General features: G+C 40.5%; 1 protein-coding gene across 1 annotated transcript in view; it reads left to right on the top strand.

The window, feature by feature from the left end:
• Positions 1-23,172, top strand: part of aldh1a2 (aldehyde dehydrogenase 1 family, member A2) — a 37,359-nt gene extending 14,187 nt beyond the window's left edge. The window contains exons 2-13 of the mRNA XM_054770717.1: positions 499-603; positions 808-948; positions 1,340-1,469; positions 6,685-6,746; positions 7,236-7,364; positions 10,169-10,282; positions 13,021-13,123; positions 15,330-15,514; positions 15,597-15,761; positions 17,555-17,712; positions 22,072-22,146; positions 22,366-23,172. Coding sequence (XP_054626692.1) covers positions 499-603; positions 808-948; positions 1,340-1,469; positions 6,685-6,746; positions 7,236-7,364; positions 10,169-10,282; positions 13,021-13,123; positions 15,330-15,514; positions 15,597-15,761; positions 17,555-17,712; positions 22,072-22,146; positions 22,366-22,438 — 1,440 coding nt within the window. The 3' untranslated portion in view covers positions 22,439-23,172. The remainder of the gene's footprint in view (positions 1-498; positions 604-807; positions 949-1,339; positions 1,470-6,684; positions 6,747-7,235; positions 7,365-10,168; positions 10,283-13,020; positions 13,124-15,329; positions 15,515-15,596; positions 15,762-17,554; positions 17,713-22,071; positions 22,147-22,365) is intronic.
• Positions 23,173-23,472: the final 300 nt, after the last annotated feature.

The following is a 23,472-nucleotide window of genomic DNA, read 5'->3' as shown; positions in this document are numbered from 1 at the left end:
TACTCAAAGCCCCTGACCGTAGATCGACTGGTAAATTAAGAGCCTTGCCTTTCGACCCAGCTCCCTCTTCACCACAACGGACCGATGCAGAGTCCGCATCACTGCAGATGCCGCATCAATTCGCCTGTCGATCTCGTGCTCCATCCTTCCCTCACTCGTGAACAAGACCCAGAGGTACTTAAAAACTCATCCACTTGGGGCAGGATCTCAGCCCCGACCCGGAGATGGCACTCTATCCACTGTTTTCTGGGTGAGAAGCATGGACTCGGACTTGGAGCTGTGGAGGTGCTGATTCTCATCGTGGCCGCTTTACACTCGGCTGCGAACCGATCCAGTGAGAGTTGAAGGTCGATGAAGCCAGCAGGACCACATCATCTGCAAAGACCCTGTCAAATCAGCCAAAACTCACCGCAAATGTTGTAATGTGCATTTAAAGAAAATAAAATGATGATTTTAGATTGTTTTAACACACATTTTGTTTGTTTTTTTTTCTTGCAGATTTTTATCAACAATGAGTGGCAGGACTCTGTGAGTGGGAAAGTCTTTCCAGCTTATAACCCAGCAAATGGAGAGCAGATCTGCGATGTCCAGGAGGCAGACAAGGTTAGAGTTACTTTTCAGTCTCAAATCCTTTTTCTGCTCTTTGAAACCACAGGAACATCAGTGGAGTTACTTTCACAATGACTTCTGTGATTATTTGCTTTGTGACTGTATTTATTATTCAGTGATCTTTTTAGTGTGAGGCAGGTCATAAACACATTTGTAGTGTTTAAGGTGAAATTTGTGATCTGTCATCTATCACATCAGGCTGATGTTGATAAAGCAGCGCAAGCGGCTCGGCTGGCCTTTTCATTGGGGTCTGTATGGCGAAGGATGGATGCATCCGAGAGGGGTAGACTCCTGTCAAAGCTGGCTGATCTGGTGGAGAGGGACAGCATCTATCTAGCGGTAAGAGGCCAAACAAGTTTTGTCCATACAATCTAAAGAACTTGTGCTATTCTTTCATGGACTCACCACAATGAAAGTAAAGAATATCCCCTGTCAGTTTATCTTTATTATGTTTTTCTTGCCATTTAATGCGCTTTCTGGAAAGCATTTTGACTCACACTTCTGTGTCCAGCAAAAGCAAATAAAATGTCTGTGCCCCCGTAGGGAATCATATAACTGTAACTGAGCTGCTCTATTTGTAATTTAGTGTTATCTTTGGGTCACATTTCACCCAGGGGTTAGTGCAAAGACTGGAACAGTATGGAATTAGATGTGAAGAGCAGGAGGTTATACTGTACACCATATTTCATTTCATGCAATGCCCTCCTCCTCTCCCTCCACCTCTCCTCAGACTATTGAGTCACTCAACAGTGGGAAGCCTTTTCTGCCAACTCTATTTGTGGACCTTCAAGGGACCATAAAGACATTGAGATACTTTGCTGGATATGCAGACAAGCTCCACGGCACTTCTATTCCAATGGGTAAGACGAACTGCACAAAAAACACCATTAAACAGTGGTCATAACGAATTTGAAGACATTTTTTTATGTCAAATATCCATCCATTTTCTGTGCCGCTTATCCTTATTAGGGTCGCGTGGTATGCTGGAGCCTATCCCAGCTGACTTCGGGCGAGAGGCGGGGTACACCCTAGACTGGTCGCCAGCCAATCGCAGGGCACTAATGTCAAATATGTCATATTATATGAAATGAAGACAGTGAAGTTTGAAATAGAGGCAGTGCAAAATAACAATAAAGCAAGTTTAATGAACATATCAGGAACAATGCGTTTTTAATCACATAACTCAATCTCTAAATTATTTTTACAAAAGTTGTCTGTAAAGGTTTTTCTATTTTGCTCCCTCTAACGTTTGGTCTCTACTTGCTAGCTCAGCAGACAGGTAATAGGTTTTCAATGAAGACTCCAACTGAGTTCCATTTCACAGCCTTCCAGTAATATCTCGTTTATCACGGTTAATTGGTTCCAGACCCAACCGTGATAAGTGAATTTCCGCCAAGTAGGATTCCTTATTCATAAACAGAATACTTTCGTATTTAGAGCACAGAAAACCTGTTTACAACCTTCTAAATACGGTTTTTAACATTATTAGAGCCCTCTAAACATGAAATAACACACCTAGAGTCAACTTTACACTCATATTATCCAATTTTGTCGACGTAACAACAAAATAACATATATTAGACATAAACATAACATAGACTCATATGCCTATTGTCTCATCAATGTAGCATTACTGACACCTAGTGACCAGTGTAGAATACTACATCTCACATCTTTGTGTCTTCTGAATGCCTTAATTTGTTATGATTTGAGTGTGGCTGTCGAATGCTTGGCCCCCGGTATGCAGAGACAGAGACAGCGGCGTACAAATAAAAGTCTTTTAATAATTACAAGCAGGTGCAAGTACTCACAGTAGTGCAGGATAAGGCAACTAAAAAACGACAAGGAAAAAAGCTCTGTGAACACACACAGTAGTCTTGTGCAGTAGCAACAAGGAAGGAGTATGTTTAGGTGACAGCACAGGCAAAGTGATCAGAGGCAATGAACCAGCACCGTCCCTGTGAAGACGCTGGGCTTATAAACCCACCTAATTGCAATTGCCAACAGCTGCACACAATTCCACTGGGGTAAAGCGGCTGCATCTTACCCCCAGCAGGAAGTGCAGCATACCAAAATGAGAGCATCACTTCCTGTCCTGTGGAGCATGACATTATTTGTATTTCCTTTCATTTAGCAATTTTTACGCTCGATAATGTTTAATTTAGGCCAAGAGTACGTAAAATGTACTTCAATATGCATACGTTTTGACTAATAATAGGCTGTAGTCATCTACAAAACAACGCAAATTTATTAATTTCTTCATTTTGAAAAACCATGACAGAGTTAAAGGCGTGGAATTCAAACAGCGAAGTGGCAAACGAAGATGCGCTTTCCGCTTAAACAGCTGATAATAATATGCATAAAATACTTCCAGTGAAACACTTTCTAAGACTCAGCAAGAGACAGGGATGGCACATTCAACATCTTTATGGCAGTAGGCTACTAGCAAACGTTGTTTTCTTTTTCAATTACAGCAGGTTTCAAATACCACTACAATAATCCCTTGTTTATCGCTGTTTAACAGTTCCAGACCTGGCCGTGATAAGTGAATTCCTGCAAAGTGGGATTCAATACTAATAAACTAAAAGATATATATTTTTGTAGTTAGAGCATAGGAAACCTGTTTATGACTTCCTCAATACGTGTTTTAACATTATTAGAGCCACGTAGACATGAAATAACACCATAATAAGCGACTATAGTCACTTTTGCACTGTTACCATTCTTTGTTTACACTGCAGGGACAAAAGACGGCTGCCGCCAGCATAGCAAACTACCGAGCTAACTAGTTAGCCTCTCCAATTTACTTATTTTAAACTTAAGAAAGTGTTTCAAACAGAGCGGGGAGGAAGGACAAAGAAGCCAAAAACTTCCACTTCCACATGGAATGAGAGGAGAACCTTTTTTTCCACTTGATCTCAACCATGGCATCAACCATGGCATATCCTTCTCGGCTCTGCTGGCTCAGTAGCCAGTATCCATGCAGTGTGAAAGGTAATGTAATCTAACATCATGTTTCATAACATTACTGATACCTAGTGACCACAATACTACATATAACTTGTCTTTCAATTAAGTCTGTCACTTGATGAAAATATTTAATCACGATTAATCACATTTTGTCCATAGTTAACTTGTAATTAATCACAAATAATCACAGATAGAAAGACGTTTTTATGTATAATAATTGTACCTTTGAAAGATCATTTTAAGGTTTTTAATACACCTATCAACATGAGCCAAGATATGTTTGCCTTATGCAATTTTTTTTATTAAACATTCTGTTTTTTAAAACAGCTCAACACAAAATGGAGCTAAATGTATTAAAAAAAACCACAACGTACAAGTAGACATTGCTAAGGTAAAATGTCCATCACTCAAATATCGTTATCTTCAAGCAAATAATCTCACAAAATATAATTGTGAATAATATTATATATATATATATATATATATATATATATATATATATATATATATATATATATATATATATATATATATATATATATATACAAATAAAGGTTTCACGCACCAACTAAGTGAAATGAAAACAGGGTGTTAGAAAAATAAATATTGACAACACAGAAAATACACAGTGCTCAAGAATAGTCAGTAGTTTAGGACTGCGCCCATATACTGTAGTGCAGTCAGGCTATAGCCTGCACTTCACTTCCAATCACTCTTTTACACACACACACACACACACACACACACACTTTTTCACACTTTTCTTAGTCTGGCCACTTCAACGACGTGGGAGTATGTCACAGCGGGTCTTTCAACATGCAACTTTTATTCTGTAATCTTTGACAAACACAGCAGTTCAAGCATAAACGCTAATAAATAATAATAATAACACTACTAAATTTCATTTGTAATGAGCAGCTCGTAACCCAAATTTTAGCTCGCAGTTCAAAGCAAAAAATCAGCCGAGAGATAGCTCACATCTAAACAAACACTCGTTTTTGGGACACTTGTATGGCAAGGTATCACTGTATAAATGACAATAAAATAATACCTGCAGTACCCCAGTACTTTCGCACTTCTCTCTGGCAGTTGACGTACAGTAGGTACCAATAACTTTGGTACGGAGTGGTCCGAGGGTCAAACAGAATGTGTGCATGTTAATCGCGCGTCAAACAAAACAGTGCCGTTAAGGGAAACTTTTGTTCACGCGTTAACTTTGACAGCCCTACTTTCAATATTTTTAAACTAATAATAGGCCATAGTCAACCACGAAACAGTGATCACTTATTAATAATTTAAAAAACAAAAACGCAGCTATATAGTGAGGGAGCGATATTCAAACCACCTTATAGTGAGGGATGACTGTGTTGCTGCCACCTATAGGAGTATTAATAGATGACACTCCACTGAATAAAAAAAAAAAAAAAAAATCGCCTTCAGAATAAAAGTGCAAAATTAAGACCCACGACCCACTGACCCACTTTTAGGTCACAATCCACCATATGAGAATCACTGCTCTAAATTGTCCCTTGGTGTCAATTTGAGTGTGAATTATTTTTTGACTGGCAACCAGTCCAGGGTGTACCACACCTCGGCTGGGATAGTCTCCAGCTCAATTGTGTAGCCCAGTGGTGGAAGATGAATGAATGATTTTTAATCTTGGAAAAGATCTGAAACTGAATCCCACTAGGACCAAATACAGTGGTTGTCTGTCATGGCTGATACAGACTACACACATTGGATGCAGAACAAAGGTCACAGTTTTAATTGGGTGTCCACAATTTGTGTGTTTATAACACTGCGTCAGATGCCAGCATGGGCCAAAAATTGTATGTCCTCTCTACAAGTTTGATACATTTAAAAGTCATTTTCTGAAGGCGGATGAGGAGTTGTTGAAACTGATGTTTACCAACTTCCCCACTAGGTATAGCAACGACACTTTAAATGGCCTTTCATTCACTTTTGTTTGGAATACATGAGAAAAACAACCATGTAGTTCACTCACACACCAAGCCCATGCTTGGTAAAGTGAATTATCAAAGTGGAAATCAATGCAAAGACAAACATTTATTGTCCCGAGGAGGCTGCCGTAAGTGTTGCCCCTCACATGCCGCTGAATCGGATGAGTCTGGGGGGGAGTGGAAAAGGGGAAAGTTGGCTGTCTGTTTCAACAGGCTGCACAAAAAGGAAAAAAAGAATAAGAAAGAGGACATGGGAAACCTCCTGATACCGCTCTATTGTCCCTCTCAAAGCTTCTCTTGTACTCTGCTGCCAAACCAACCACAGTGAGCGCTTTCCCAGGGCTTTAGTTTAATCTTTATTCCTCTCGTAGACTTCCAGAAAAAACAAACAAGGGTATTCCTGAGGCCTGAATGATGTAAGCGTGCTTGTATTTGGACATCTGTCAGGATGAGGAGCCGGACACCACCATCAACAACATGCATTTGGGCCTTTACTAATATTATGTTGATCAACACAGACACTGTAAAGGCATGGGCGGTGTCCTTCTACTCAGCACATTTGTCTACACAGTTTATACTCCTCATCTTCCAAAATGAAGTGAAGCATCTAGCACACGTCTGCTTATTGCTTATTCCCGAAATAACAAAGAAGGAAATGTTATTGGATCTATACTCATGCTCCTTTCCGCACCAAGATTGAAAAGCATTGTAATGATCACTGAACATTCCAGTGTGAATGTACGGTTTATTGAGTCAAAGTGTCATCTGATTTGCTTTGTTAGCCAACATCTACACGCACGTTTCCCAATATCAGTTGTTTGTGGCCAGTGAACAAGTATGGCACACCCTCAAGTAATGCAAGAGGAATGAGTGAGCCTTTCCAGCATGACCTTAAAACAGTTACACACATGCATATGCTGTTCACAACGTAATCTCTCACAGGGGTAAAAGGAAGCGGGAGTGTTGTGGGTGGATTCACTCACAAACGAGCATGGAGGGGCAACAAACACCAGAGCCATCACGGAGTGACCATTTTCATATGTTTCAATCATTTTAACCAAAGCCAGAGTTGAATAAACTTGTTTTCTCTTTGTGTGGGTGCGTGTGTGTGTGTGTGTGTGTCTGCACATGTGTTCCTCCACAGATGGAGAGTATCTGACGTTTACCAGATATGAGCCCATTGGAGTTTGTGGACAAATTATCCCTGTGAGTATGACAATCTCTGCAAGTGACATGCATCATAATACAAATGGACTTTCAAGCAAGATACAAGCAAGAAAGTGCAGAGTTTGAGTAAACCCCTCCAAATGTGAGAGATGTTAGAGCTGGAATGAGGAGGTAAACATAAAAGTGAAGGAGGCACAACCAAGCATGCGAGAGAGCAGAAAAGTGTGTGGTTTGTGTGTTGATCTCCATGACCTCCTCCTGTGTAAAGCAGAAATAACACAGGCCTGCAATGTTATGTAGCGCTCCATTGCACGTGTTGCAATTCCACCACCTTCTCATAATGCAGCAGGAAGAGAACACATTTTCCCACTTGACTATGTTTAGACAAGAGTGAAAGCGAGAGTAAGTGAGTGGAGAGCGATGACTTATTTTGCTTGACTTATGACCACCCAGCGCCTCATTCTGATGAATGATGTCTTTTTCCTTTGTGCGTGTGCGTGTGCATGTGCATGTATGTGTCACGAGCAGTGGAACTTCCCTCTGATGATGACGGCATGGAAGCTGGGCCCAGCGCTGGCATGTGGAAACACCGTTGTCCTCAAACCTGCTGAGCAAACACCGCTCACCTGCCTCTATATGGCCGCGCTTGTCAAGGAGGTAATGCACTCGACCAGCTTTGACAACGACAATCCGTCCAACTAGTCAAATCAAATCACTTTTCAGTTAGTAAAAGACACAATGAATATTATGAACGTTTCATTTCATGAAGAGAGACACACTATTACAGAAAGTGTCACTTGCTCAGCCAGAAAATCAATAATCCAACATATTTCCTCTCTAATGTAAAAAAAAAACAAACTTTTGCATTATATCATAGTGCTATCTGGCTTACATCATTTGCATTGCTGAGAAGTCTGGTGTTGAAATGCCATTTTTAAATGTGGGAAACTGTGTTTTATCGAACTGACAATGGACTATTAAGTGTTATCTGATTAAACACAGACTGAACCTGAGTTTCACTATCGAGAACCTTTAACTTATTTGTTAATATCTTTTAAAGTGACTGCAACGTCAGTGTTGCCAACTTGGTGACTTTGGCGCTAAATCTGGTGACATTCCAAACCCTCTTGCCGAAATAGTTTATCAAAAGCGACTAGTAACAAATCTAGTGACTTTTTCTGGCATCGTTGGGGAGTTTATGGTATTTGGGGACTTAAAAGTGAAAGCACGTATTGATCTGCAGTTTGTGTTCTCACTGAACAGCAGTAGGTGCTGCTGAGAGGTCTGCCCCGCCCCAAAGCAGTCACAAGCCGTCAGTTCCCGTGGCACACTGAGAGCATAGTGGAGCTCTACGCATCCATGAATCACCCATGCGCTAGGCGCAATACCACCAGGGTGGATCTCGATGTTTCACGGACCGGTATCTAAAACGTAAATGTTCCTTAATCTTCATTAAATTACACTCATTACACGCAAGCCTCATTTGGACTTGGTCACTTACGTAACTGCAAGATAAAAGGTGGAGGCTGGAGGCGAGTCCAGATGTAATTATTACTCTGGCTAGACTTTGAGAGGCGCTGGCCAAGATCAAATATTAAAATATTTTATTTTGATAAAGTGATGGCTAATTTGAAATTACTTACTACTACTTACTAGTTTTTACTCACTTTTTTGTCTCTCCTACGAGGTTATGCTTTTTTCCAACAGCATGTCTTACAAGAGTCTATGCAAATAATCTGGAAAATAGCCAACTAGCCAATCATCTATAGCTACTTTTCTTACTGAGGAGTTGGCAACAGTGTCGAACATGCGTCAAGCATTACTTTCTGCCTTCTTGCTCGTTGCACATGCACATCTAGGCTTGTCGCGATAACACAATTTTCTGGACGATTATTGTCAACATTATTTTGAGACCATGTTTTCATGAATGTAATGATAATATATGGCATAATGATGTGAGTACACTGTATCAAAAGCAATAAACTCAAGAGTATTTAGTATTGTAATTGGAATGTCAAGAGTTTTTAAATAAAATAAATTAAACCACATATTAAAATCAACAAACAAACAAAAAAACACCCCAATGAAAATAAAATGAATTGTGTCTTGAGCAAAAATTGCGCTTAAATAAAAATCACAATATTTACGATTTTGAATTGTCACTTTCGTTATTGTCTGAAAATTGACAAAAAAAATTAAGAAAAAAACCTCGGCAATACCCTGAAGTTCACAATGCGTGTCAATGCAGACGTCATCTTATTTGCATATACATTCCTTGCTGGCCGAGGCGCTAGCCGAGATAAAATAATTATTTTATTTTGATGAAGTGATGGCCAATTTTAAATGAACAAACAAAGAATCAAGTTTATTTGTAGTTCTAAACGTAAATAAGGTGTTTTTACTCACTTTTTTGTCTCTCCTATGAGGTTCTGTTTTTTTCCTACAGCATCTGTTACAAGAGCCTATGCAAATAATATGCAAATTAGCAGATGATGTTATCTAGCGACTTCTAGGACAGCCAATAGCTACTTTTCTTACTGAAGAGTTGTCAACAGTGGGTTCATGACAGTGTCAGAAGAGACGGCCTATTGACTACACAGAAGCATAAACCAATTGAAACCACAGCAGAAGCATGGAAGATTCAGACCCCTGGTATAGCCCATCGTAACAACAGGATGACTGCAAATGGCTTCTCTGAGACTGCTTTTGTGTGTGTGCATGCGCTATGGGCATGTACGTGTTTACGAGATAGCTATGAGTGACAGCCATGAATCATCTTATTCGGCCCGAACTGAAATGTCTGGCAATTTTTATGCATTTTAATATGTAATGGTGAAAAAAAAATCTTTTTTTTTGTTCAATCTGTTCTTTTAAACCACTATTGGCGACCTATGCTAGCCAGTGGTGTTCTTATATTTTTTGGGTGAAAAAAATGTAATCTTGACCAGTTGCAAACAGTCCCATTAACTATCTTCTCAGAGAAAAAAAAACACTATGAAAGTGCTTTTTGGAGGCTGATACAGAAAAGTAGTTGCAGTGGTGTTTGGTAAACCTAATTAGCTGCACCAGAGTAAACAAATATAAGAATCCAACTTCAACTTCATAACTTAAGTGAAATTGTCACTCATCCAATGAATCAATGGCAAGATACTGACTCAGAAGAAAAGCTCAGAGAAACGTCAACCGCACACTAAATCCCATCAGATATGTGACTGACAGCAGGATTAGTATGGTGATCAGATTAGACAAATATTATCATGATCTATCTCATCCTGCAAATCTGGCCTCACCTCCACACGGAGACTGTCTGTCTGTGTCCTTCCTCTTTTTTTGATGTTCTCTCCGTTTTGTGCTGGTAGGAAGGTTGGGTTGGGTCTGGACTCCCACATGCTGCCTGTGGTTTTGCTTGGCTCTGCTGTCATCTCCGCTAAGCCTTGTTTCCTCTCATATTGTTTTGACAGGCTGGCTTTCCACCAGGAGTCGTCAATATTTTGCCGGGATTCGGGCCAACGGCGGGAGCCGCAATCGCTTCTCACATGGGCATCGACAAAGTGGCGTTCACAGGATCGACGCAGGTACGTTATATGAGAGAACAGCTGTTAGCTTGCAGTGATACAGTGAGCAACATGTGCAAGATAGGAGAGCATGCTGGGTAATTAGAGGACGTTGGGCCTGCTTTGGATCCTAAATGACAAACAAATGGGGTCTTATATAAACAGCAAGCCCTGTCATTATTCTTTTTTGGCAAGGATGTCAGATTTTATCTTGCACATGTGCACATATTTGCTCTGTCAAGAGTATACAAACACATCTGTTTAAAAACGGCGGCCCTCCTTTGTTAACCCTCTACTGTTGAGCCACACACTATTGTAGTTTTACATGACTGGGAAGCAGCTCGTGGGAAGATAAATCACTGAATGCATACCATGTTAGGGGATGGATCCAACTGCATTCTTTGGAGCAGATTCCGCTTCCACAGACCATTAATAAATATCTGCTGTTTCTCCTGTACTCTAACCCCTATGATAAAACCTTTTACAGTAAACCAAAAGCAGAATTAACGTTACTAGCCTGCATTTCACAAGCTCCTTTGCCAAATGAGCCGTGTCATGTTTGGATTAGCCTTTTGCTTTATAGACTCTATACAGTCTGTTTTAACTCTGATGCTGTGCACAGGTTTGTGTATTTCTGATAAGCCCCATTGAAAGATCTTAAACCACTAGGAGCCAAACGACCACAAGACACTAAAGGGTGGAGCTAGACACACTGCAGCAATGTGTATGATGACACTAACTAATTGCTTAATTTCATTCTCAGCTGTACTCACTATGGTTCTGATGTCAGTGTCAACATGCAAACATGGAAAAAATGATTAGACCACCCTGGTTTCTTCAGTTTCTTGTTCATTTTAATGCCTGATACAACTAAAGGTATCTTTGTTTGGACAAATATAACAATGACAAGAAAAATAGCTCATAAGAGAACAATGTACAATGCTATAGCTATTCATGTAAGAACTTAAGTGAGTTTGGTTATGATGAAGAAAACCATGGAAGTTGCTAGATATCAGCTCTTAAATTAAACTCCCATGAGCTATATTTGTCCAACATCATTGTATTTGTCAAAACAAATCTACCTTTAGTTGTACCAGGCATTAAAATGGATCAATAAACTGAAGAAACGAGGGAGGTCTAATCATTTTTTCCATGACTGTAGCAGCAGTCAACAACATACACTGTGATAAAAACATGCATGGTTTGTAGTAGTCAGCAGGGGGAGACACCCTTGGCTCTCTACAGTTGTATGTACAGTACACAGAAAAGTAATGGTTTAAATTCAAGTGGGCCATCTTCCATCGAATTCATTTCCTGGCCAATCAGTTCAGCTAGTTCTCTAAGTTGAAATATTTTAAGAAATAGCCAAATCAATGTACAGTTATGGCACAAAAATGCTCTTTTGCAGGGCAGTACAACCTGTTTTCCCTCACTCACGCAGTCTTGCATAAATGCACCTAGTAAGACAAACATCTTTTTTGGTTTTTAATCAACGCGCCTTGATTGAACATTTCCCTTGTGAGTGGCCCGCATGCTTTTTTTCTAGCAGTTTTCTTGTTGTTTCTTTGTGATCTGGAGTGAATTAGAGTGGAAAAGACCCAGCTGTCAGAAGCTGCCCATGCCCAGACAGTGAGTCACCGCAAAGTACTGTAGTAGCAAGGATATCAGAGGGAGAGGAGCATCTCCTTGCTAAGTGGAGTTCGTGCTGTGGCTGCAGGTGCATTCACGTGAGGCTATGACTCCTCATGGGCGAGTCTGGCAGCTCAGCAGGCTTTGTTTACCTCTCATTGAGGACACGCTAACCTCCTCTTAGTCAGCCATGCTGTGCTGATCAAAGACAGGCACGCAACACACGAGTCCAAGGCAAATGTTGTGCTGTCTGATTACTCTTATGGTGCAGCGCCAACTGAGCACAACACAACACAGCACACCTGACTGTTGAGGAACCATAGTGAGAATCTCTTTTGCTGGAGATGCAAGAGATGCAAGGCAGACATTTTTTCATACAGCTGTTGCATTGGATCTCATTAAATTGTGCAGGTGCATCTATCTAATGAAGGGTGGTTTCAGCGGCAGCAGCAATTTACTATTATGGCTGTTAAAGGTTCCTCTTCGAGAGCAGGGTTTTTCAAAGTGGGAGGCACCAGAATACTTCGATAGGCGCAGTGGCTTGGGGGGAAAAAAAACAAATTTTCAAACCTATTAAGCTAACTTCACTTATGTCAAAAACAAAATGAATTTATTTTAGTTCCCATGGTGAGAGAATCTCGTGTGAGCACAAAATATCCTCCAAAACCATTTTTCAGGGGCCCCACCTGTATTATGTTTTCTGAAGGGAGGCTCACTGTGCCACACTATGAAAAGCCCTGTTTTAGAGTAAAATAATACATCACATTACATTACATTACATTGGTCACCCCAACATAAGTTTCATGTTCGTCTGCTTCATCATAAACCGCTTTCAAATTGTGTGCCAATATTGGATAAAAAAGGAACATATGATACTTTTATAGTAAGGAGTAAAGTACTAACTAGAATGATGACAAAGAAAACCTCCCTACTGATACATGAGAACTCCACTTCTCTCTTTTCACCCACACATGTGCTCACTTCCTCCTCCTTTGTCACACATCACAAAAGTGGTGCAAGTGTGTTATCCATCCTCTGGAGCGTTTTACTGACTCCACTCAATTTTGTGAGGCGACTTAGGGCCTGCATCGCTTGACGTAAACGTGAGATGTTTTTTTTTCCCTGGCTAGGTTGGAAAGCTGATCCAAGAAGCAGCTGGGAAGAGTAACCTAAAAAGAGTCACGCTGGAACTGGGAGGCAAGAATCCCAACATCATATTTGCAGATGCAGATCGTAAGTTCACAAGTGACATTTATTACGTAAATGGAGCCTCTAAATTGGTCATTGGTGTGAATGACTGTCTAGATGCATCCTGAATCTGAACAGGATTAGTGGTCGGAAATTAATGCATGACAAGGAAATTAATGCAAATTTACAAAATTGCAAATCTGCTTAAGACACAGATAGAGAGGACTTTATTCTGGGACCATATGCCCCCGTCCAAGAACGTAGAGGGTAGAGTCCAGTCTATCAATTATAAATACCTTAATTAGACAGCGGTCTGCAAACTATCAGATGGAATAACAAGCACAAATACAGAGCTCAATTTTTGATAGAGGATTTTCTCTTTTTGACATTTGCGTCAATGAAAACAATTCCTTCCACCCAGAATCGAAAATAGTATGGTCCCATTCTCTTATGTCATCTTACATAAAGGGCGGCCGTGGCTCAGGAGGTAGAGGAGTTCATCCATGTGGTTCGATCCTCGCTCTCTCCACCCAGTCACTGTCGTTGTGTCCCTGGGCAAGACACTTCACCTTCATGTGAATGAATGTTTGGTGGTGGTCGGCCGTTGCCGTGAATTGGCAGCCACGTTTCTGTCAGACTACCCCAGGGCAGCTGTGACTACAGATGTAGGTTACCACCACCAGTGTGTGACTGAGGAGTGAATGAATAATGGCTTCATTGTGAAGCGCTTTGGGTGCCTAGAAAAGCAATATGCAAATCTAATCCATTATTATTATTATAAACCACTCACTTTCTACCATTTGGAAGGACAAACTGCATGTTTTTTTCCATTCTTGTAACACTTGTAACACATTTACCCTGTCAGACGTCTGTGCTCTACTATACAGTACAGTGGAATTTCGCCCCGTTTTCATACGCCCTGGTTTTCAACAAAAATTAATACCAAAAATATCTCAGTTTTCACACATTCGCATCATACGGCCTAACAAACTAGTCGAGTGCCCAAACAAAGCATCCACACATCAGTCTCTGTGAAGAATGGATAGTGGTTCTTTCAGACTTGCGACACTGGCAGAATTCCAGCAAGGGAATCCTTTCATCTTTTTTTATGGGGGTGGTTTATTTGTTCATAGAACACACACACAGAACAATTAACAACCCTGTATCGTTCTCCTTCATTCATCCTTTCAAGCACTGCGCTGTAAGCTGATGAGGCATTGCGTATTTCCGAGTCTTAGAAGAATATGCGCTTTTTTCAAATTTATGACAGCTGCCAGAACTTTGATAAAGAATGTGAGAAAGATTATTGAAGTCAAGAAAGAAGTCGCAGCAAAGTATGAAGGTAGCACCTGTTACAGTGGGATTGTAATGTAAAGGTTCCTTAGTTAACACAGGTTGCGGGGGAAAGGTTTAAGGGAAGCACATAACAGATTGTGTGCAGGACCAGTGTGTGTAATGATGATAGTATCTGCTGCTGAAGTTAATAATAAAGGTCAAGTGAGCAAGTATACAGCTCTAACTGTACACTCTTTGAGGTGTCCACGTAGCTCTTCCATCCGCTCCCCTCCTCACTCCGCTTATCTTTCTGTTTACTCGTCTTCAATAAAGGTGAAAGTGATGTTAAATGTTAATTTATCCATTTCATTTGTCATTTATATGTATTTTGCAGCGCTTTCAGCATGTAAAACTACAATTATTATTTATCAAATGTGTGGTAATATTCCCAGGTGTCTGGAGTGGACTGATTTGATTTACATGATTTCTTATGGGAAAAAGTTATTCCGTTTTCGTATGTTTCATTTTTTTGTCTGACTTTTTGGAACAGATTAATGCTGAAAACCGAGGTTCCACTGTACAAAGAGAGTAAAAATCTCTACAACATATCATAGTATTATAGTTCTATGACAACCTGTGGGTATATGGTGTTCATATAGATTGGAAGTGGCTCACCAAACTAGGCAAGCTGAAGCGTTTAAATGCTTTCAACAGCCTTGAGATGATCTCCCTGAGGTCTGTAAATCAGGAAAATGGACCCAGACTCACTTGGGTGCTTTGGCTGAGACACATAAATCATGATGGTCTGTTAACTCCTTGTGCACAACTGCAGGGTTTTGTCTCTCAGGCACAGGATAGCACCAATACATATTTGGGAAACATGTGTACAGTAACAATACACAAGATACAGCACATTATTTGACATGATCAAGCATTTTAATAGCTTTGATTGAACTTTGACCTGCTATTTCCTCAGTGGATCTGGCTGTTGAACAGGCCCACCAGGGTGTGTTTTTCAATGCGGGCCAGTGTTGCACCGCAGGCTCGCGCATCTTCGTGGAGGAGCCTATCTATGAGGAGTTTGTCCGCAGGAGCGTGGAACGAGCCAAGAGGAGGACAGTGGGCAGCCCGTTTGATCCCACGGCCGAGCAAGGTCCACAGGTGAAACGGCAAACAAAGTAGTTTTTGTGCTTCTTTTTAAAACCTGCTTCCTTATCTGTTGTTCTAATACTCACCGCTACAGATCAGTCGAGAGCAACAAAACCGTGTGCTGGAATTCATCCAGACCGGCATCAGTGAAGGCGCCAAGCTGGAGTGTGGTGGCAAAGCTCTGGGCTTGAAGGGCTTCTACATTGAGCCCACTGTGTTCTCCAACGTGAGGGACGACATGTGCATTGCCAAAGAAGAGGTACATATATATGAATTATTTGGATTAATAAAGTTGTGCTCAAAGACAGCGTTTAAAAACAATAATTTTCCATCACAACTCTTTACGTGTGGCTCGTAAACTGGAGCAGGGGTGCCAAAAAATGCACAAAAAAGAAACAAACTAGAAGTCTGCAGTACGCTAAATTACGCACTAGGGGCGCACTGTTTTAGTTGGCGTAAAAGATGAAGTAAAATACAACAAAGGGACTCAGATCCAAACACGATAGCAATATGCCAATATGCTATTTAGGGTGGTGTCTGGGGGTGGCATGGCTCAGGTGGTAGAGTGGTTGTCTCCCAACCTGAAGGTTGTGGGTTCGACCCTCTGTCCTCCTGTGATTGTGTCTTTGGGCAAGATACTGAACCCCCAGTTGCTCCTGATGCTGCGTCATCAGTAGGTAAATGTGCCAAAGCGATTCGAGTGCCGTGGAGGTGGAAAAGCGCTTTACAAGTGAAAGACCATTTACACAATTTTCTACTTGCCCCCACACTCTCATTAGCCAAAAGGTCTTTGTCAAAAACAAAAGTGGAATGGAGTTTTCAGAGTTGAGGTTGTAAGTTGTATGCTTTATAAAAGGATATTATGTTATGATTTTACTGCTCCGGTCCACTTGACATCTAATTAGGCTGTTTTAAATGCCTAAATTACATCAAATGAGTTTGACATCCCTGAGCTTGAGTGAATCGCAGTAAATCAGCACTTAGTTGCACACCTCCGTCATGTACCCGGAGGTTTCCATATGCATGTGTCATTTATAGGGCTGTCAAAAACAACGCGTTAACGGCGGTGATGCATTTATTTAATTAATTATGTTAACACCTCTCTGTTACAGTGTAGCATCCCCCCCAGAGTCTTATTCTGAGCTGAGCACACCAACAGCGGTGCTACTCCAACACCATATATGTATCGCCAACTCACAAACACCCTCCATTCTACCTCGGAAAATAACTTCCTCATCAACATACTACCACAAGGCGCATTCACGTACACTCCGACCTCTGGATATCATCATTTTTATTATGTGTGTATGTGTGGACTAAATGGAAAAACAATAAGTGGATTTTCTTACCTGCATTTAAGTGTGCTCGGAAATCCCCAAAAATACACTCAAAATGTGAAAAATGTAATCATTACAAGTCATTTGGTTTAAAGGTTTAAAAAGTGGGTATTCAAATACAGAATTCTCTCATTTCTCCTCGCCAATCAGAAAAATGCTAATTTTGCAAAATGACATGTGGAGTCATAGAATCATGTGCGAGTTTTGTTTGGATCATATGCAATAGATATTTGTAACTGTACTTGAGATCTCACCTTCTATTTCTTTAATTCTGACTTGATTTCTCATTAAGTAAATGTCTTTGAATAAATGTCACTTTTTATTTTGGAACCTTATTTTGTTTTCTTGAAAAATGTTATGTTACATACAGTAGTAAACAACTGGCTGATGCCAAGCGGGATACATGTTGACAATGTATTTCTAGTCAATAAGAGAATAAAATATTAGGATAGAGTGATACAGAATTACAAGTCAAACAAGTACTAGCTAAGGGTAAATGTTCCAAGTTAGTGCTCATAAAGGGTGAATGAGTTCTTCCTTGGCCCACGCCTCCACAAAGTTTTGTGGAAAACATTTAAGTCGTTTTTGCGTAACCCTGCTACCAGACAACCAAACAGCGACGAAAACATCACTTCCTTGGCGAAGGGATGAATTCCGTCAATCAAAATTAAACCCTCTGAATGAACCATGTGTATGTTGTGAAAATGCTTTGCAGATTTTTGGACCAGTACAGCAGATAATGAAGTTCAAAACAATGGAGGAAGTGATCGAACGGGCCAACAACACAGACTATGGTTTGGTTGCTGCAGTGTTCACCAATGACATCAACAAAGCCATGACCGTATCAACAGCCATGCAGGCTGGCACTGTCTGGTAAGTTTTCATCTGCTGCTGCAATCAGTAACTTTTCTCCTCTGCTGTAAGAAGTATCGGCCCTTTGCACGCTTGGCATCCACTAACTGTAAACTGGCAATGTGCCATTTCACTATCATTACACAAGAATTGTTTCCCTTCCACAGTTTTCCCTTTTTCTGCCCACCAGCGCAGACATTCTAGATGTAACAACAACACACAACTACAACACAACTATACATGTAAAATGACACCCTAATTTCATTATGTGTAATGAAATGGCTATGCAATGTTACTTCTTGATTTCACCCCTAATTGTTTAGTTTTTCTTACATAATTATCTGCAGATGGTTCTGGCTCAGGCTAAACTTCTAGCTAGCCTACAACATGAGCCAAACATTTTTCACCACTTAGCATACAAGTAGTTGACTAAGGAACTTGTCCTTCATTCCCGACGGCCCTCAATCACCATCCTACCTCACTGCTCCTCCTCTGCTTCGGGTTAAATCCTCTTTCCTTCCTGGAGAAACACTGACATCCCAGCGTCCCAGAAAGACACATATTGTACATCCATCAGGCTTCACACACCTTTTTATCGTTACATATGGCTACCTTCACTTAGTTTAAGGTCTCATTTATACTATTTTTCAACGATTTTAGTCTCGGAAGGTCCCACAATAGTGTATTGGAAGTGTGTAGGCCAAAATCTAGCCTCGGTGCAGGAATTTAGACACTTTAAAAGTGGTTTTAGTCAGCACCATTGGGAGCATGCCATTTTGTGTCTGCAGCTTTAATGCTAATGGACTGTATTGTGTTGTACACGCCTGTCTCCGCCGCTGCTGTGCACGTTATCCTAAGGTGACCGAAGTTCCTGTTTTCACTTCCTCTCCTGGCCATCCTGGGCTTTTTAAAAAGAGATGAAAATGTCCTGGTTTTCATTGTTTTTCCGTTGAGCGGCGTTAAGGCACTCTGCTGCATGTGATGTAATCCCTGAGAGGCTGGTGTGTGGGCAGCTTTTTGAATGAGTGTAGTACCAAAAAGCTGAAAAAATCCAAGGAAAAAACAAAACACATTGGTGCCTTTGTATATAGCATAATATATAGCATTTTGTAATCTAACAATTTTTTATCTGTACAGAGGAGGCATGCTTTAATGTATAGAAATTATCAGGTAAACTTTGAGTATGAGTTGAGTATGTCGTTGTGTCCTGATTTTCGATAATCAAAATATGGCCACACTACTTCATCCACTTTTTACACACACACACACACACACACACTATAACTCTACACTTGTCCTAATACAACCTGAACTGAAAAACTGTATTGTGCAGCATTTTGGAATGCAGCAGAGTCAGTGACAGGTGACAACAAGTGGTAACAACATATAAACCAATGCAAACACTGTCCAGTCAAAGATAAGATCTTGTTGGTACATATTTACTGACAACCAATCAATGTATTAACAGTGCATGCCATAGTACATGCCGCTTGCTAAACCCGTATTATGGCGAAAGGAACGGGCAGTCCATCCACTTACCAAGCCAAATAAAAAAGGGGGGGGGGGGTTCATTTAAGGTCGACTGGCTGTCGGAGCATGTGCGAACAGAAGAACAAGAGTGAGATCTGTTGTCTTTGTGACGAGAGGCATTCAGGTGCGTATGCGTTGTGTATGCTGATGCCTCGACACAAAAGTATACACTAGGCTTTCACTGGGCTTTCTGCTACAGTATGTGTCACTGACTGATGGATGGATGGCAAGTGTCCAAGCTTTATTTCAAGATGTGTTTGGAAGCCTGCTTTTTTTTTTTACAAAGCTGTCCTCTGTCAAGTGGGCAAGCTCGTCTAGCTAGGGACGGTTGAGGGGTGGAATCATGTCCATAAGGAAGTTGTTCATGACATAATGAAAACCTGGAACGTCAAAAGCGACCGGTCACCTATTCTCTCAATGGTGAAGCAAACAATTAAGAGAGATTAACAATTTTTGTCATGCTTGGTGCTTATAAACAGGCTCTAGGGACACATGTTACATCATTCAAGATTTGGAATAATACGGCACCTTAAATACATTTTTAATGCATTGTTGACAAAACATAAATAATGTACAGCGGTACCTCGGTTTTCATTATTAATAGGTACGTCTGATAATATCGGATATTGGCGTAACTATGTGATATCGGTAGCTATTGGTATCGGGTTTTTCCCTGATAATGAAAACCGATTTGAAAAGATGCTGTATAGATAGACATTTTAATGTTCCCATGGCCAGGATGACACATACAGTTTGTTCACATACAGTGCAAGTCCACCTCTTTTGTGCTTTCCACTGGCTCTTGTGTCCCTGTCTGCTTTGACTGTGCTAAGTCCGCTAGCATCTGGGACGCTAGCTGTTAGTCATGTTTCAATGAAGCCAATAAGCTGGACTCTCTGAAGGTCTTGACGTCGATCTTGTTCGGTAGTGAATTCACGTTTCCCACGATAATAGAAGGTGCCGAAGGCTTGAGTCTCCACTTCCTTGCTAGCCGCTGAGCTTTCATTTTAGCCGGCTCTGATGCCTACTGATGTGGGACCTCTCGTAAAGATGAGCTTGAATAAACAAGTCTTGACATGGACGAGTCTGTATCCATAGGATAGAATATATTACTCAAAAGATGATAATAGTAGGAGAACAAAGAGAGAAATTCACGCTTCCAGCAGCTATGCAAAAGTGTCCTAATAAATGTAATCACTTAAAAATAAAACAAACAATGCAAAATAGGAGAGTTAACAAAAATAAGGGTCACCGCTGCATTCCTAAAACAGACATTCCTAATGGCCAACACACTCTAACGCTACTACGATATATGCGTGATAATTATATTGCTGGTTAATTTATGTCCAGTTCCAACAAGAATACAAATACATAAATATGTAACAGATCACTTAAATTTCAATAATACATAATAAATAACAATACATAATAATAATACATACATTATAATAATAATAATACGTAAGTAAGAAAGTAAGAAAGAAAGAGTATCTATCTATGTTACACATATCGGTATCGGTTGATATCGGAATGGGAACTTGAGAGTTGGATTATATTGGCATATCGGATATCGACATCCCTAATTATTAAAGTTCCAAAGGGTCTGTCTAAAACTGAATTTTACAAAAAACACATAATTTTTTCCCATAAGAAATAATGTAAATGTAATGTAATGTAAATAATCTGTTCCAGACACCCAAAATATGATATTATAGATTACATGTATAAATGACAAATAAAATGGCTAAATGAACATTTACCATCATTTTTACCTTTAATGACGGCAACGACGACAATGAACATTTGTGTTTTGCGGTGATTTATTTCTTGAATTCAACAGTGTTTCTCACCTTCCTTTCTTTGGAACCATGGTGGGTTATTTTGCAGCCATGCGCAATAAAAAAAATCACCGACATGTGGTGTAACTGTGTTAAGTTAGTAAAGAACTAAAGAATGTAGCCCCCATCCAAACTCCCCGGCGGAGCTTGACTTGCACTTCCAAAATTCTAACCTTGACTCGAAGGCGATGCGGACTGCAGAGCTGTGCTTGGTAAGCTTTTCTTTGTACCGTTGTATTGTTTCGTTTTTTTCCCCTTCGCAAACAAAAGAAAGGCAAACTGCAGAGCGTCTCAGTGAAAAAGTTTGCAATTATGAACACCTATATAATACTGGAGCATCCTGATCCCTGAGTCACACTGTGTCTGACGCTCTAATGTTTATTTTATTGCCAACAGTTGTGCAGTTCCAACACAGCTCGCACTCACTTCTCCACACTTGCAAGAACCCACCAGTAACAATCACAAGTACATTCACGAACATCACAATTCAGGTGAAATTTTCGTGAAATGTTTCGTTGTTTACCGAATCATATGAAAACAGGGAAGTTTGAGGTTTGATTGTATTGTACTTCTATTATATTACAAGTTAATCAAATTCTGCTTTGTAATAGCAGAGGTACAGGTCAAATACATTTAAAGGAGTTTTTAGTGCAACTGTTTAAACCATTTCCTTTTCTTTTTTTTTAACTGACATTTCCTCTGATCAAATCCTCTCAATAAAGTAGCATTCCGATGCTTTTTAATTTTTTCTGCACTGAATAGTTCCACGTTGTCTTTTCCCAGATGGCTGACGTTAAGCAACTCCCAAATATGCAACTGACTGCTTTCAGCTGTGTTTGCTAAATACTAATTGGATTATCTTATGAAATCCAGAGGGTGGCTAAAATAGCAATAGCGGTGGTGATGATATGTTCTTACATCCATCTTTGCTGCTATGATGTTCCGCTTTGGCCAAAATTCCACGCTGTGAGTCCAATGCACGAGGGTAATGAATGTTTTGTGTACTTTTTAGGATAAACTGCTTCAACGCTCTCAGCACACAGTGTCCATTTGGAGGATATAAAATGTCTGGCAATGGACGTGAATTGTGAGTATGACTTGTGATGAACTGTCCACTGAGTGTACACAATGAAGCACAACATCACTAATATTGACTTAAGGACTTTTTCAGAGCATATTACAATATTCTGATGCCAAGAATCTCTCACACTTAGTCATGGAGCTGATAGATTAAGCCCGGCTTTCACAAGCTTTCAGCACAAGACCCAAATTGCATCAATCTAATGTTTGCTGTGGTGTGTTGCAGGGGTGAGAGCGGACTGAAGGAGTACTCAGAGGTGAAGACCATCACGATGAAAATGGTTACCAAGAACTCTTAAGGCATCCTCTCATTCCGGGAGGAGGAGGTAGCATCTTCCTCAGTACTGCTCGGTGGCAAAACCAACCAACTCTTCATGGTGACTACAGGCTGTGACCCCTCCATGCCCTTCGACTGCCCCCCACCCCGCACACCTTGGTCCCAATGTGGGAGCTGTCCTGATTGACAACCACTGAACCATCCCACTGTACCTCCTCCACTAACTCCACTAAAGCACTCACAAGACAACCCCATCCAACAAACCAGGCTACACCCTGATCAACACCAACCCGCCAGCCTGAGCGCGTAGATGCTGCTGCCAGACTCCGTCGCCGCACTTGCAATGAACCATTTACTCGCCACCTATGTTGGAGGCTGTCATCAAACCTCACATTGTGTCACTGCTTTGGTCCAGCCACTACAAATATGCAAGCATCGTAAGACCTCTGATGATGTCATTAGCCTCAGTTATGAATGGATGAAAAGTTAATTCCCAACTTCAGTTGATTTCTAATTGTCTTTTTTAACTTGGCTTAACACTGTATGTCAACCTTTGACTGATGTATACAAGAAGATTTGAACCTCTTTACAAACTTTTACTCTCACCTGCTAAAAGAGGGCTTAGATGTATTTGAAATGTTATGTAACTGATTGTCATTGATGTCCATCTATGTTATGTTTGTACAACCATATGCTATAAAATTATAAAATGACCATAGGTTTTTTTTTCAGTAAAAAAAGCTTTTTCGTGTAAAATGTTTGTACGTGTCATTCTTCTTAACGATACATTTGACTGCTTAGTGTGTAATTTCATTCATTCAGATATCACATGCTTTGGACCAGGACAAAGAGCTCAAGTTATTTTCCCAAGAAGAACGCATGTTGCTGCTGGGTTGCAGTGATAAATGATAATGATGTCCATAGGTGTGAATGTGAGTGTGAATGGTTATGGTTATGGTCTACAGTATATGTGCCCTGCAATTGGCTGGCAACCAGTCCAGGGTGTCCCCCGCCTCTCATCTGAAGTCAGCTAGGATAGGCTCCGGCTCACCTGTG

Source organism: Dunckerocampus dactyliophorus, chromosome 3 (assembly GCF_027744805.1).
Source record: "Dunckerocampus dactyliophorus isolate RoL2022-P2 chromosome 3, RoL_Ddac_1.1, whole genome shotgun sequence".
NCBI lineage: Eukaryota > Metazoa > Chordata > Actinopteri > Syngnathiformes > Syngnathidae > Dunckerocampus > Dunckerocampus dactyliophorus.
Note: the sequence above shows the minus strand (reverse complement) of the source record. Positions and strands in the feature narration are given on the sequence as shown.